At 30.2% G+C, this 12,277-nt stretch overlaps 1 protein-coding gene across 1 annotated transcript in view; it reads right to left on the bottom strand.

The window, feature by feature from the left end:
- Window positions 1-12,074: 12,074 nt before the first annotated feature.
- LOC107495250 (probable indole-3-pyruvate monooxygenase YUCCA4) overlaps window positions 12,075-12,277 on the bottom strand; it is a 3,239-nt gene continuing 3,036 nt past the window's right edge. Inside the window, exon 4 of the mRNA XM_052263136.1 lies at window positions 12,075-12,270. Within this exon, the coding sequence (XP_052119096.1) occupies window positions 12,142-12,270 (129 nt within the window). The 3' untranslated portion in view covers window positions 12,075-12,141. The remainder of the gene's footprint in view (window positions 12,271-12,277) is intronic.

Consider the following 12,277-nt stretch of genomic DNA (forward strand, 5'->3'; position numbering starts at 1 on the left):
CGAAAAATTTTGACGCTGATAAAATGATACCTGACTTTTGTTATTGATAAAATAGTCTTTAAAAGATTTTAAAAATTAACAAGTGTGTTCCCGAACTCGTCGAAGCACATTTCCGACAAACACGATGCTGATGTAGCCAATGTATTTTGATGACTTGGCCAACTCCCTCAACCCCTAATTCTAATTCCTCTCCTCCCCTCCCCAACGCACTTTCCCCTCTCCCTAACGCAGCTTCCACTCCTTGATCTCGCACTCTCACTCTTCCCTCTCCTTAACGCAACTTCTCCATTGATTTTGCAGTCTCACTCTCTTGCTTTCTCTAGCAACGAAGATGGTTGATCAATTTTTCGAAGAAGATGGCGGGGTAGTAATCCAGAGAGGCAATCGGGTTCGTTACCCATTGGAGTGCTCACGACTATTCTTTTACTTCGAGCTTCTCAACTATGCCATCCCCTCAGCACCTCAATCGTATGCGTGCCTCTGCCATTTACGCTGCTTTAATTCCTCGCGCTGCTTTCACTGCCAGCCACTCAACAGCTACCTTCAGCCCTTCGGTGTGGTCTTCTCTGCTCATCCGCCACCATACCAGTGCAACCTTCGCCGCTCAGCCCCTCGTCTTCACCGAATGTCCACTAAAAGACGACGATGCGGGAGACGACAATGGGCCAGAGAATTTGGTGTTGCCGGGAGAGTGAGAAGAGAACTTGCACTATTGATTTCATTTATAAATTAGGATATTTTGACAGTCTGTAAATGAAAGCTCCATTGGGAATGGGGGAATGGGGGATAGTGTGTTGGGGATGGAGGGGGAGTGTGTTGGGTTGGGGGTTGGCCAAGTCATCAAAATACATTAGCTACGTCAGCATCGTGTTTGTCGGAAATGTGCTCCGACGAGTTCCGGGGTACGCTTGTTAAAATTTAAAATCTTTAAAGGATCATTTTGTTAATAACAAAAATCAGATACCATTTTGTCAGCGTTAGAATTTTTTGGATACCGATTTAATATTTACCTCTTATAAAAAATTATTTGTCTTATTTTTTGGGCCCAATTTTACGTCTTATTTAATAACAGAACAATGTTTGTTTTGCTCAATATACAACATAAAATAAATGAATAGTTCTAAATAATTCTCAAGAAGGAATTTATATTTAATATAAAAAATCTTTTAAATATAACAATAATAAATAATAAAAAAACTTACATCCGGTAACAGATAATTATTATTATTGCATTGCCAAGGAAGAAAATATTTGCTCTAGGATGAGAAAAGAACCTCCTACAATCAGGAAATTGACTACAAAATTAAAAAAAAATTGTTTGTCAAAAGACTTTTATTTAATTATAACTAACTTGAAATATTATTGAATATTTAAATATTTCTTGTAACTGTATTTATAACGTTGTCTAGAGAACGACAAAGGTAAATAGTTGTTAATAAATGTTATATTGAAATGCGAAAGTTACAGATATATTATTAAACGAAAAAATTTTATCCAAAGTAATGAATATGGTATGAACCAAAAAAAGTCAGTAATAACTATTTTCATTTTTCTTTAAGAATTCCATATTTCTTCTTGAATATGTAATGTTGTTGATCTATCAATGATCGTTATAAAGTTAAAAATAAAATATATTAATTCTATATATATTCAATACTTTGTTCATAATTTACTAATTTTGTTATAGAGTGCAAATCCAATAAAACCCTATAAATAATTTATGAGAAATCTCTAATAATAACTTTTGTGGTGGGGGCCAAATCACTAATCACAACAATTTGAGGGGTCAGCGTGAAATCTTTTTCCTTTCTCAAGTTCTTGACTCTAATTAATATCCTTAATAGAAACCACTATACCTACGTAGTGAAATGGCTAAAATGCATGTCGTTTATTGTTTATATGGGAGGTCCCATGGTCGTTTAGCGCGAATGAGGCGAATTCATGAATTGATCCATCAATTTCAATTCATCTTCCACGCCACACGTCAACCTCCAATTTGCTTCATGTGTCATTACAATCTATCCCTAACTCACCATATTTCTATTACTTTTTGTTTTTGTATAGACATATACATTTTTATTAGGTTGATTTACGCTCATATAATATTGAGTAATGCTATATGTATTTTAATAATTGATTTTAGTATATAAATAATATTTTTAAATAAATATATTTTAAAATTATACAAATATCTTAAATTAAAATTAATTATACGTTCTATTTTAAATATTTTTATGTAAATTAAATTTATATTATGTATATATAAATCAAATAAAATTTATATAAATCGAATAAAATCTATGTATATACTATATTAGAAATAAATTAAATTAATTTGATTAAATTTACTACTAGTACAGTATATACATAGCATAAATTAACATAAATTTTAAAATAATACTCCGTTCATTTTATTAGCGTAAAAATTACATATCTTTTTATTAGATAGCTGTTTTATTGCTTTATTATTTTTCCTATTTTGGTATAAAAGTATACATTTTTAATTAGATAGCTGTTCTATTATTGTTTGAAAATTAAATAATAAAATATTTTTATACATTATTCTATAATAGGGTAAATTTTAAATATATTTAACGCAAAAGAAATATTATTTTTATATATTTTATTTGAATTTAAATTTGTGTATATTGTTCGATATTTTTATTTTTATAAGAGTTTAAACTTGAGAAGTACTTGTATTTTTTATTTTTTTATTCAATATTTAACTTTAAGTTAAATTTGTTAAAGGAGTATTATTATTGTATACATTAAAATTATGTAAAATAGATCTATAATAAAACTTTTTGCTTTTAATATTGGAGTGGTAATGGTATTTTTTTAAAATGTGGACTGTTAGTATGTTATTTTCAAATGTAGAACCGTTTAATTAGAAAAGTAGAAATTGGACCGTCCGATTTGTTAGAGGTACAGAAATCCAACCGTCTGATTTGTAGAGGTACAAAAATCGGACCGTCCGATTTGTGTTAAAAAAAATAAAAAAAAATTGAGATACAAAAATCGAACCCTCCAATTTGTGTACTTTTCACAATTTTAAAAAATACCAAAAATTACAATATTAGGATATATTACTACTTTTATTTCCATACAAAAAAAAGAGCCTACATTAATATCAAAAAAATACCTTTTCTAAAAGTTTAAATCGATAGGAAAATATATATAAATAATTATATCTATAACACATCTTTCAAGAAAGAACTTCTATTGGGTTTATTTAAATTTTTTGATAAGCTTTCTTTTTCTTTTTAATTTATTTTATGCTAATTTTTTTTTCTTTTTAAGTCTGATAAAAATTAAACTCTTAGCCATGATATTATATCATGAGACTACTTCTTTCAAAAATTTAAACTGATAGAAAAATATATATAAATTGTTATATTTCTAACAATTAAATAATAAGATGATGATATTATTGCCACTCTTATTTTTTATAATACTATTTTATACATGATTTTTTGCATTGTATATATTTGTATGAATTTGTAAAATTTTGAATATCATTATCAAAATATATAGGAATTACAATATTCATTTGTAAAAAATAAAGTTTTTTGCATTTTCTCTTATTAATCGATTTCGGAGATGGTTTTTCTTCTCATTTTGACTTACTCGGTTGAAAGTTTTGAGATACATTCATCACCCACTGAAAAATACTGTGCCTCCAAATCCAATTGCCTATATAAGCAATTTTCACTCTCTCACACGTTTTCCCAAAGTAATAATGGTAGTTTTCATCAATAAATAAGGTTCTGCGTGCTTTAGTATATTAAGATTCAATTTGGTAATTTTTTTAAAAAAGTATTTGCATCTTTAAAAAATATAAGCAATTTACTTTATATTTGATAAGAAATGAAAAAAATTGTTTTAAAATGTTTGAAAAACTAGAAATTTTTTTATATACTTAATTATGAAGATATTTTTTAAAATTAAACCGTCTGTCATAACTTCTTATTAAAATTAGTTTAACTAAATATTAACAAAAATTTTAATAAACATAATTTTTATAATTTATACTTATTAAAAGTCATTTTTATTTCGATTTATCAAATATAACTACTACATTTTAAAAAAATCATCTTTAAAAAATGTTTAATTATTCTATTGGTCTTTATAGTTTCGTAAAAATTTTAATTATGTCCCTATATTTTTTTCCTTTTCAATTAAGTCTCTTAACAGTAATTGGTTTAATTATATAAGAACTCAAGTAAAAGAAAATTAGTGCAGGGATCCAAATAAAAGAAAAAAAAAAGTATAGGAACCCAATTAAAAAAAAATAGTGCAAGGACTCGATTAAAAGAAAAAAAGTATAAAAACCTAATTAAAAATTTTGTGAAACTATAGAACCAATAAAGTAATTAAATCTTAAAAAAACTAATTTTAATAAATTGTTTTTAAAAGCTTACCAAATTGAAAGTAAAACTATGTCATGATGATTTATTATTTATTTGGTCCTTTTCGGAGGATACCTTGCTTGCATTGCATGGTTTGATGGTATACATTGAAGGAAAGCTGCGATTACAACAGTGAGTATGAAAAAAATGGCTGCATGCAGATTTCAAAGGCTGCTGTTACCTGTGTATGTGAATTATCATATTTCAGTGACTCAGGTGATTATGCACGTGGATCCAAACAAAATCCACCAATTCAAGACATATACTATATATGCCTACATTTTTATCTAAACTTCCTTCTTTGGCAACCATGCATCATGCATATGCATGCATCTCCTCATTTATATGATCTTCAACTACTCACAAATTACTCTTATTGGTTACTCCTAGACTAGCTATACCCAACTGTTCAATACTTCTTTTAATATTAATTTAATTTATTAAATTAAAATATTAAAATGATTATATGCTGTATATTGCATAGTGTTTGTTAAGCAATTAAAATTTTTTAGTTGTGGACATGTTTATTTTATATAATATCAAAACATATATAACAACTAATATTTAGTACTTATGAATTGTTCCTAATAAGAAGCATAACTTGAATGTACGAATTTTGATTTTTTTTTTTATGGAGTCATTTTAAACATTATTTTAGTTTGGTTTATGATTTTGATTTCTGTCCTAATTTTCTTAAGGGTTCTTATAATTTTCTTTTCCGTTTTTTTTTTTCGTATTTTTGCAGCTTAATAATAGTGAAAGTGAGAACATTGATAACAAAAAAAATAATGTTGGTCCAGGATGTAATGTTGGTTCAAGTTCAAGCTACATATAGAGCTGCTCGTCCAATTAAATATGCAAGTGTAAGATCTTCAACTAATGCTTGCTGCTCAAAAAAAGAAGCTTTAAATAGCAAGAAGGTTGCTAGAGGAAAGATGTCTGCAGTTGGAGAAGCTTTTGTTGGTAACAACGATGAAACTAGGAGTATCTCTAATGGAATATTTTTAAAGTATCATTTTGATATTTTTAATAAGTAAACTGATTTAGAATTAAAATCTATACTAAAATTTATTAATAAAATGAAATTAGTATTACTCACTGTAAGAAAAATGTTGAATACCGTCGGATTCATTATCGTCCTCGAGTTGAGGGTATAGACAGTGTCAGAAACTGTTTATCGGTATATTTTTTTCGTCCGATACTAATTACCAGCGAATTTTCCGTCGGTATTTTCAATGGATTTGTCGAGACTGAGTTAATGATTACCGTCGGTTTAATCCATCAGTAAATCCTATGGTAGAATTTATTTTTAGCACAATTAATCCACAGTTAGTAGTCAAATTAAAACTCTTGTTAACAAAATTGTTAGCATGCATGAACCTAAAATTAGCAGAAATCAACAAATTATTTTATTAAAAATAAATGGTCTGAATACAAAAAAATATCACAAAAATAGAATACTATAAAGTAGACAAACAAAAATATAAAACCCTAACCCCCTACAAATCCTAGTAATCGTTGTCGTCGTTGTGATTCCCCTACTGAGACAGCGGAGTTAGTGCTGACGTTGGTACCCACCAGCAACGTTGCCGCTGGAGCCAGTAGCGTTGCTGGTTCCAGCGCGTATCTGCTGGTTATACACCTTCATCTGCTCTCGCAAGTGATCTAGCAGCTCCAACTTCTCCGTCAGGTCCGAGTTGGTGGCAACATCTCCTCTCACGCGTGCAAAAAGGTCGTTATATCTTTGCTCAGACTACTCCGATTGCTGGTGAAGCTCCTATGTTAGCTTCTGCACCTCTTCTCTCAAGTTGACAACTTCCTGGGAATCGGCAGGGATGGCAGCAATGGTAGAGGCAGAAGAAGCCGCCAACGCGTAGGAGCAGAGGCCGCTGGTGAAAAAAGACCCCAACCCGAAGCGGCGATTCTTGTAGGGTTCAGAGGCGGTCTCGCGCTAAATCCTATCAGGATCCACCACTGAGGTCTCAGAGCCGGCTTCGTTGGTTTGACTAGGTGGCTGAGATTGCTGGGTAGCAACTTCCAATCTTTGCATGTAATCCTTCTGTGTCACACACGTCGTGATTAATATAACAATTAATTGACTTTAAACCAAATAAATTTAAAACTTAGGATTAATTAAAACTCACATAATTGGCCGCAAACCGTTCGTCAGCAAATCTCTCCTTGTTGGCCTTCAAAGTATGGGTATTCCTGAAGGTCTCCACCAGTGTCGCCTCACGATCCAACGACTTAGACTACAAATTATATCAACCAATAAAATGAATGAACAAATTAAACAATTAATTCAACTAACTATTAAAAAATTAAAGAATGACAAATTCTCACCATTCTGCTTTCAATCTTCATGAAGGTAGCCGAACCACCCGTATACTTCGACGACCTGGGCGAAGCCCTGTTAGCGATGTTCGTCAGACGGTGATGCTTGAAACCCTCATCATTTCTAAAATAGGCCTCCGGTTCTTTCTCAATGGATGAACGGATCCATCCTATTAGGTGGTCGCACCCCTGACGAATATCGCTCATCATCTGCTGAAGTCGTTTAGCTGCCAGTGGTCGTAGATCTTCCTAATCATGAGATTATATTCCGCATCCCATATGAATTTTAACTGCACAAAGTGATTCAACAACATTAGTTAGTCGGAATAAAATACAGTCTAAATACAGTTAATTAATTCAACATTTTTGGGTTCTTACCATCCACTGCTGAAACCATTGCTCTCTAGTCTCAGTCGAGATCTTCGTGTAGCTCAGCCACGGGTGGTCGTAAATTGACTTAATGACCTCAGAAATTTCTTGTGTGCAAGCATTGGGGTTTCGTGCAAGCCTATCAGAGAAAAAATTTAGCATTAACAAATACGTAGAATAATTCAAACCTCAGCCGAATGATGGGCGGTGGTAAAGTAGCATCCGACTGAGGGCACTAGAGAAATCACCCACTGCAGGCTTTGCCATCGCTGGATCTGCAGGGGCGTAGCAGAAGGAGGCACGTAGTTCGAGTTTAGGACCATGATGACTTGCTAGTCCACTTGACTTGCTTGTGACGTCACATGAGTAGACGGGATAGTCGGGGTAGAGGGAGATGACTAAATAGTCGCAGGAGATTTGGTGAAAACCCTACCTCTACCACAACCCCAAGACCCACGTGGTCTACCTCTACTACCTGTTATCATTTCTGCAAAGAGAATATATTATTAATACTAATCAACACATATTAATTACACGAATCATTCAACAAAATTTTTTTAAAAAATTAGACATAACCTCCCCAAAAATTAGACATATAACCATCTTTACGGTTTTCACAAATTCAACCAATCTCAATCCACAGCATCAGTCAACATACAAAAATAATTTCATAAGAATTAATTAAACTCAGATCATAAAAATTTCATAAAACATTAATTACCAGTTGAATGAAGATAACAAGTAACAAGACTTCTTTCTCAATTCATCACAATCAAATTTGAAGAACATACAAGCAGTATGAAAAATGCAAAAGTGTGTAAGAACACAATCATTTTAAAAGAAAACTAATAAAGACAATAACTAAAGGGATAGGATTATATTCACGATGGTCCAATGCTTTTTTTAGTCAATTATTTTTACCCACTATGCTATTACAGTATGACTTCTTCCTAAAATCTCTCGCCTACTAGAGAGAACATAAAGAGAACCAAAAAAAAAGAAAGAGTAGGACAATGAATTAAAAAACAAAGAAACTAAGTTCATAACATTGGTTATAACCTAGTAACTATTGATGACATTATTTTGGTATAAAATAGAGTAATTATTTGTTTGAATATTAGAATTCAACAATATAATCAAGAGATATAATTATTTTAGAAATGTATATTGTTCACTCCGATTGACTCACTTATTCTCCTTAACTCACCTACACTCTTTGACCAAAGTTTATTTTTACTTTCTCAATTTTGTAAAAGAAAAAAAGATCTAAATCAAGTACTGCTTGTAGAAAAAGTTAAAATAAAAGTAATGATTTATATACCTTTACTAAATTCATAAATTACATATCTCTAAAAAAAATTGTTTCAATTAATTTTTTTTAATACTCAGAGCTTGTCATGGTTTTAACGCATTAGAAGATCTCAAACACAAAAAAAAATTATTTCAAAAGTCTCATTATTTTAATTTAGTTTCACTACTCATATAACAATATTATTCTGAAGAGCATTTAATATTATGACCTAAACAGTAAAAATAAACAATAAGAGTTAGGGGAAAATAGTTGAACAATATACAAATTACATTTAAAATAATAAAAATTAGTAGAAACCTCACTAACCTGGACCTGACAGACGACGACGAAGTTGGTGACAGCGGCGGTCTGGTGCTGTGCGGTGCGGTGACGCTGGTAGAAGAACGAAGACAGAGGGAGACATAGTTGCGGCTAGTACCTGGGGAGAGGACAAACTGGCTGGTTTTCGTGCGGCTAGAGAGAGAAAGGGAGGAGAGATGTTAGAGAGAGAAAGGATTTTCGAAATGAAGCTGAGGAAATTTCATGCTTTCAATTTTAGGGCTCGTTATCGTCGGATTTACCGTCGGCTAAATCCGAAGGTAACTCGTAGTGGGTCACCAAAACGCATCGTTTAACTTAATTGTTGGAAAAATTCGACGGTAAAGCCCACGCTAAAGTTCATGCCTATGTCCCTCATTTTTTCTCCAAGTATTGCCGGCGAATTTACCGTCGGAATCGAAAGTCCGCCGGTAACGATTTGACTAAACGAATTTTATTTCAAAATCATCTATAAATCCATCAATAAAAGCGACGGTAATACGCGACGTTAAATCTAACGGTAAATTCGACGGTAGTCGACGCATTTCTTGTAGTGACTTTAGAGATACAATATATCACACATTGATAGAAAACCAATAAAATTTTACCACTTGTATAATTTTATTGATACAATAATTAAAAATAATATAAAATTTTAACTAAATTAAGACTACACATTGGAAGGACACATTTTACTTTTAATTTCAAATATTTATTTATGACATATAGTCTTACAAATATTTATGTGTTATCTTGTAAGACTTAAAGTAAAATTGAAATTAAAATAAGGATTAGTAATTTTCTAAGGCTGATAATTGTAAGAGAAAGTTTGTTAAACCTAGTTCTTTGTCTTGGACATGAGTTTTGTGCAATCTAAATTTTCTATCCCTAGAAGGATCATAGTTACTAAGGATTGTTGGAACTTTATGCCAATGAAAAAAAGTAAAGTGAAGTCTATTTTTAATCAACCAAATAAAAATATTTGTCTGCCAACTTATTGTGGGTGATATATGAAAAACTTAAACTACCTTTTATTACATTCATTCTGATTATAGTACAAAAAAAAAAAATTCTCAATTTAGCCTTATTAAGAATTTTAAGATAAAAATAGTTGGTAGTAAAATTGAAAAGCGTCTTTAAGCTGGATGATATTTCGAATTTTTTTTATCACCGTTGATAATACTAGCTAGTTAAAATATTATAATACCACTGTTTCTTATTTAAAAAGTAGAATAAAAAATTAGAACTCACATCTATTAACAATTAAAGAGAGAACTTTTACATGTTAAATGTTGTGCGTATATTTTAACTCTTGTTGTAAATGATGGACTAAAAGATGATGGTTCAATTTTAAAAATGATTAAAAATGTGATTAAACATGTATATGTGTGTCATTAGGTTATAAATAGGGTTAAGATTATGATAAAGGAGGCTAAAATTCAACAGAAAAATATTGTAAAATTAGACGTTCCAACTCGATATAGCTCTACCTTTGTATCTAATGCTTGGAAGAACTTTAGAATTTGAAAAGGGTACTTAAAAAATTGAGGAGGGAGACGAGGAATATGCTGAGAAAAATAATATATATAATTAAAATTAATAATTAAAAATTACTAATATACCAGTATGACAGTATACTTAAACATTTTCCTATATTATGATGGCTAGTGACGGTATATCATACCAAAGAATTTTAAATTTGTTAGATTTTGACAAATTTTTTATTATGTAATAATTAAGAGAATTTCAAGTTCAATATTAATTTATGACATCTTCTCGACATTTCGATCATTTTTAAAAAGTTGTATTTACATTTAAATATTGAATGACAAAGTTTATATCTAATACTTTTAAGCATGACTGAAAAAATTAAAATAAAATCTAAATATGATAAATATCAAAATAGCATAAAAAGTATAAATATAATGATATTTATTGCCGTAATTTTTGACCCCTAGTACAAGTTTCAAATGGTAGACTGAAATTTTGAGAGGTATGAAAAAGATGCTTCAGTTTGAGTTCAAAGGCGAAGAAAACATTACATATATAAAAGAGTAATAATTTATCAACTTTTAAATATTTTAAAAATAGATATTTTAGTGTAAAAAATTAATAAATAGAGTAATTTTTAATATTTTTTATTAGATATAATAGTTTTTAATCTATTTTTTAACATAATTTACTATCAGAGAATGCTGAATTGATATGTAAATCCACACATATAACAGTTAAGTGTTCACGTGTGGGAGAAAAATAAAACAATCACTAGCATAAGTCATTAGCACCCAAACCACCACCACTGTTCTCTTCCTTCCTCTTTTTCCTCCTTTTCTCTCATTTTTCTTCTCCGGTTAAACTTAACTATTACCATCTCCTCACTCTCCCTCACCATTTGCATCTTCTATTATGAAATCTCATATCTGATATCATCATCAATGCAGCTCCTCCATTGCATAAAGAAGAAACTCCACCGTCACCAATGTTTCCTAGCTTCTTCGTGTCTCCACCCCCACTGACGACCATCGCAAATATATTCGATTCTACTAAAAAAATTAACTAAAAGTGGAGCCAATTTTAATTAATTAGTTAAAAAATAGGTCTATTATAAAAAAATCTATTATTTTAATTTTTAAAATTTTAAAATAAAAAAAATTAATTAGTTAGTTTATAATATAATTAATTTTATAGATTTTTTAATTATATATATGTGTGTGGGTGCGCACACATGTACCTGTCTTCTATTATTATTATAAATAAACAAATTATACCTTGTTGTTCCAACAAATTTCTTGACAAATGGGAACCGAACTATAGTTGGCGACATTTTTATAGTTCTATAAAGTAACTAACTAGTAACTACCACGTAATTAGTCGTTGCCATTCAATTACTTTATTTGTATTGTAATGTAACGACACATACACTTTAATTTGTACTTTGTACTAATGGTACCATTTCATTTTATGAAGCTGTTTTTGTACAAAAAGCTGAAACACTTGATGATGAGTAGTTAGCAAAGCGCGTATATTCTCCTAAATACAAAATTGTACATACACAAAAACATGGAAATGATGACGAAAAAAAGAAAATAATAATAGAGAAAGAAAACCCATGCGATCCTAACTCTCTACTCTTTTCTCTCATTTCATCTTCATTTCTCTCTATCTCTTTTTTTATCTAAAGTAAAGTTTAATTTTGTTGTTAAAATTATAAATTTAATTTAATTCAGCCCTTAATTTTTTAAAATATTTAATTCAATTTCAAATTAAATATTTCAAAAAATTAAAAACTAAATCAAATCAAATTTATAACTTTAACAACGAAATTAAACTTATACTTTTTTTTTGGGGGGATTTACAAATAGAAAAGTTGGAGATGTTATTGTGGGTGGGGTTATAATTATTATTATTATAAGCTAAGATCTAGGAATTGTTGAGTTGGATGATATGTGAATTGTTGTTGTTGTCCTTTTTAAGGGTTTTCCATTGATCAGCAATGTCATTAGCAATCTTGACTGCATCTGAGGAAGTTCCAGAAAGGCCCCTTCTTGTGAATCCA

This window comes from Arachis duranensis, chromosome 6, assembly GCF_000817695.3.
Source record: "Arachis duranensis cultivar V14167 chromosome 6, aradu.V14167.gnm2.J7QH, whole genome shotgun sequence".
NCBI lineage: Eukaryota > Viridiplantae > Streptophyta > Magnoliopsida > Fabales > Fabaceae > Arachis > Arachis duranensis.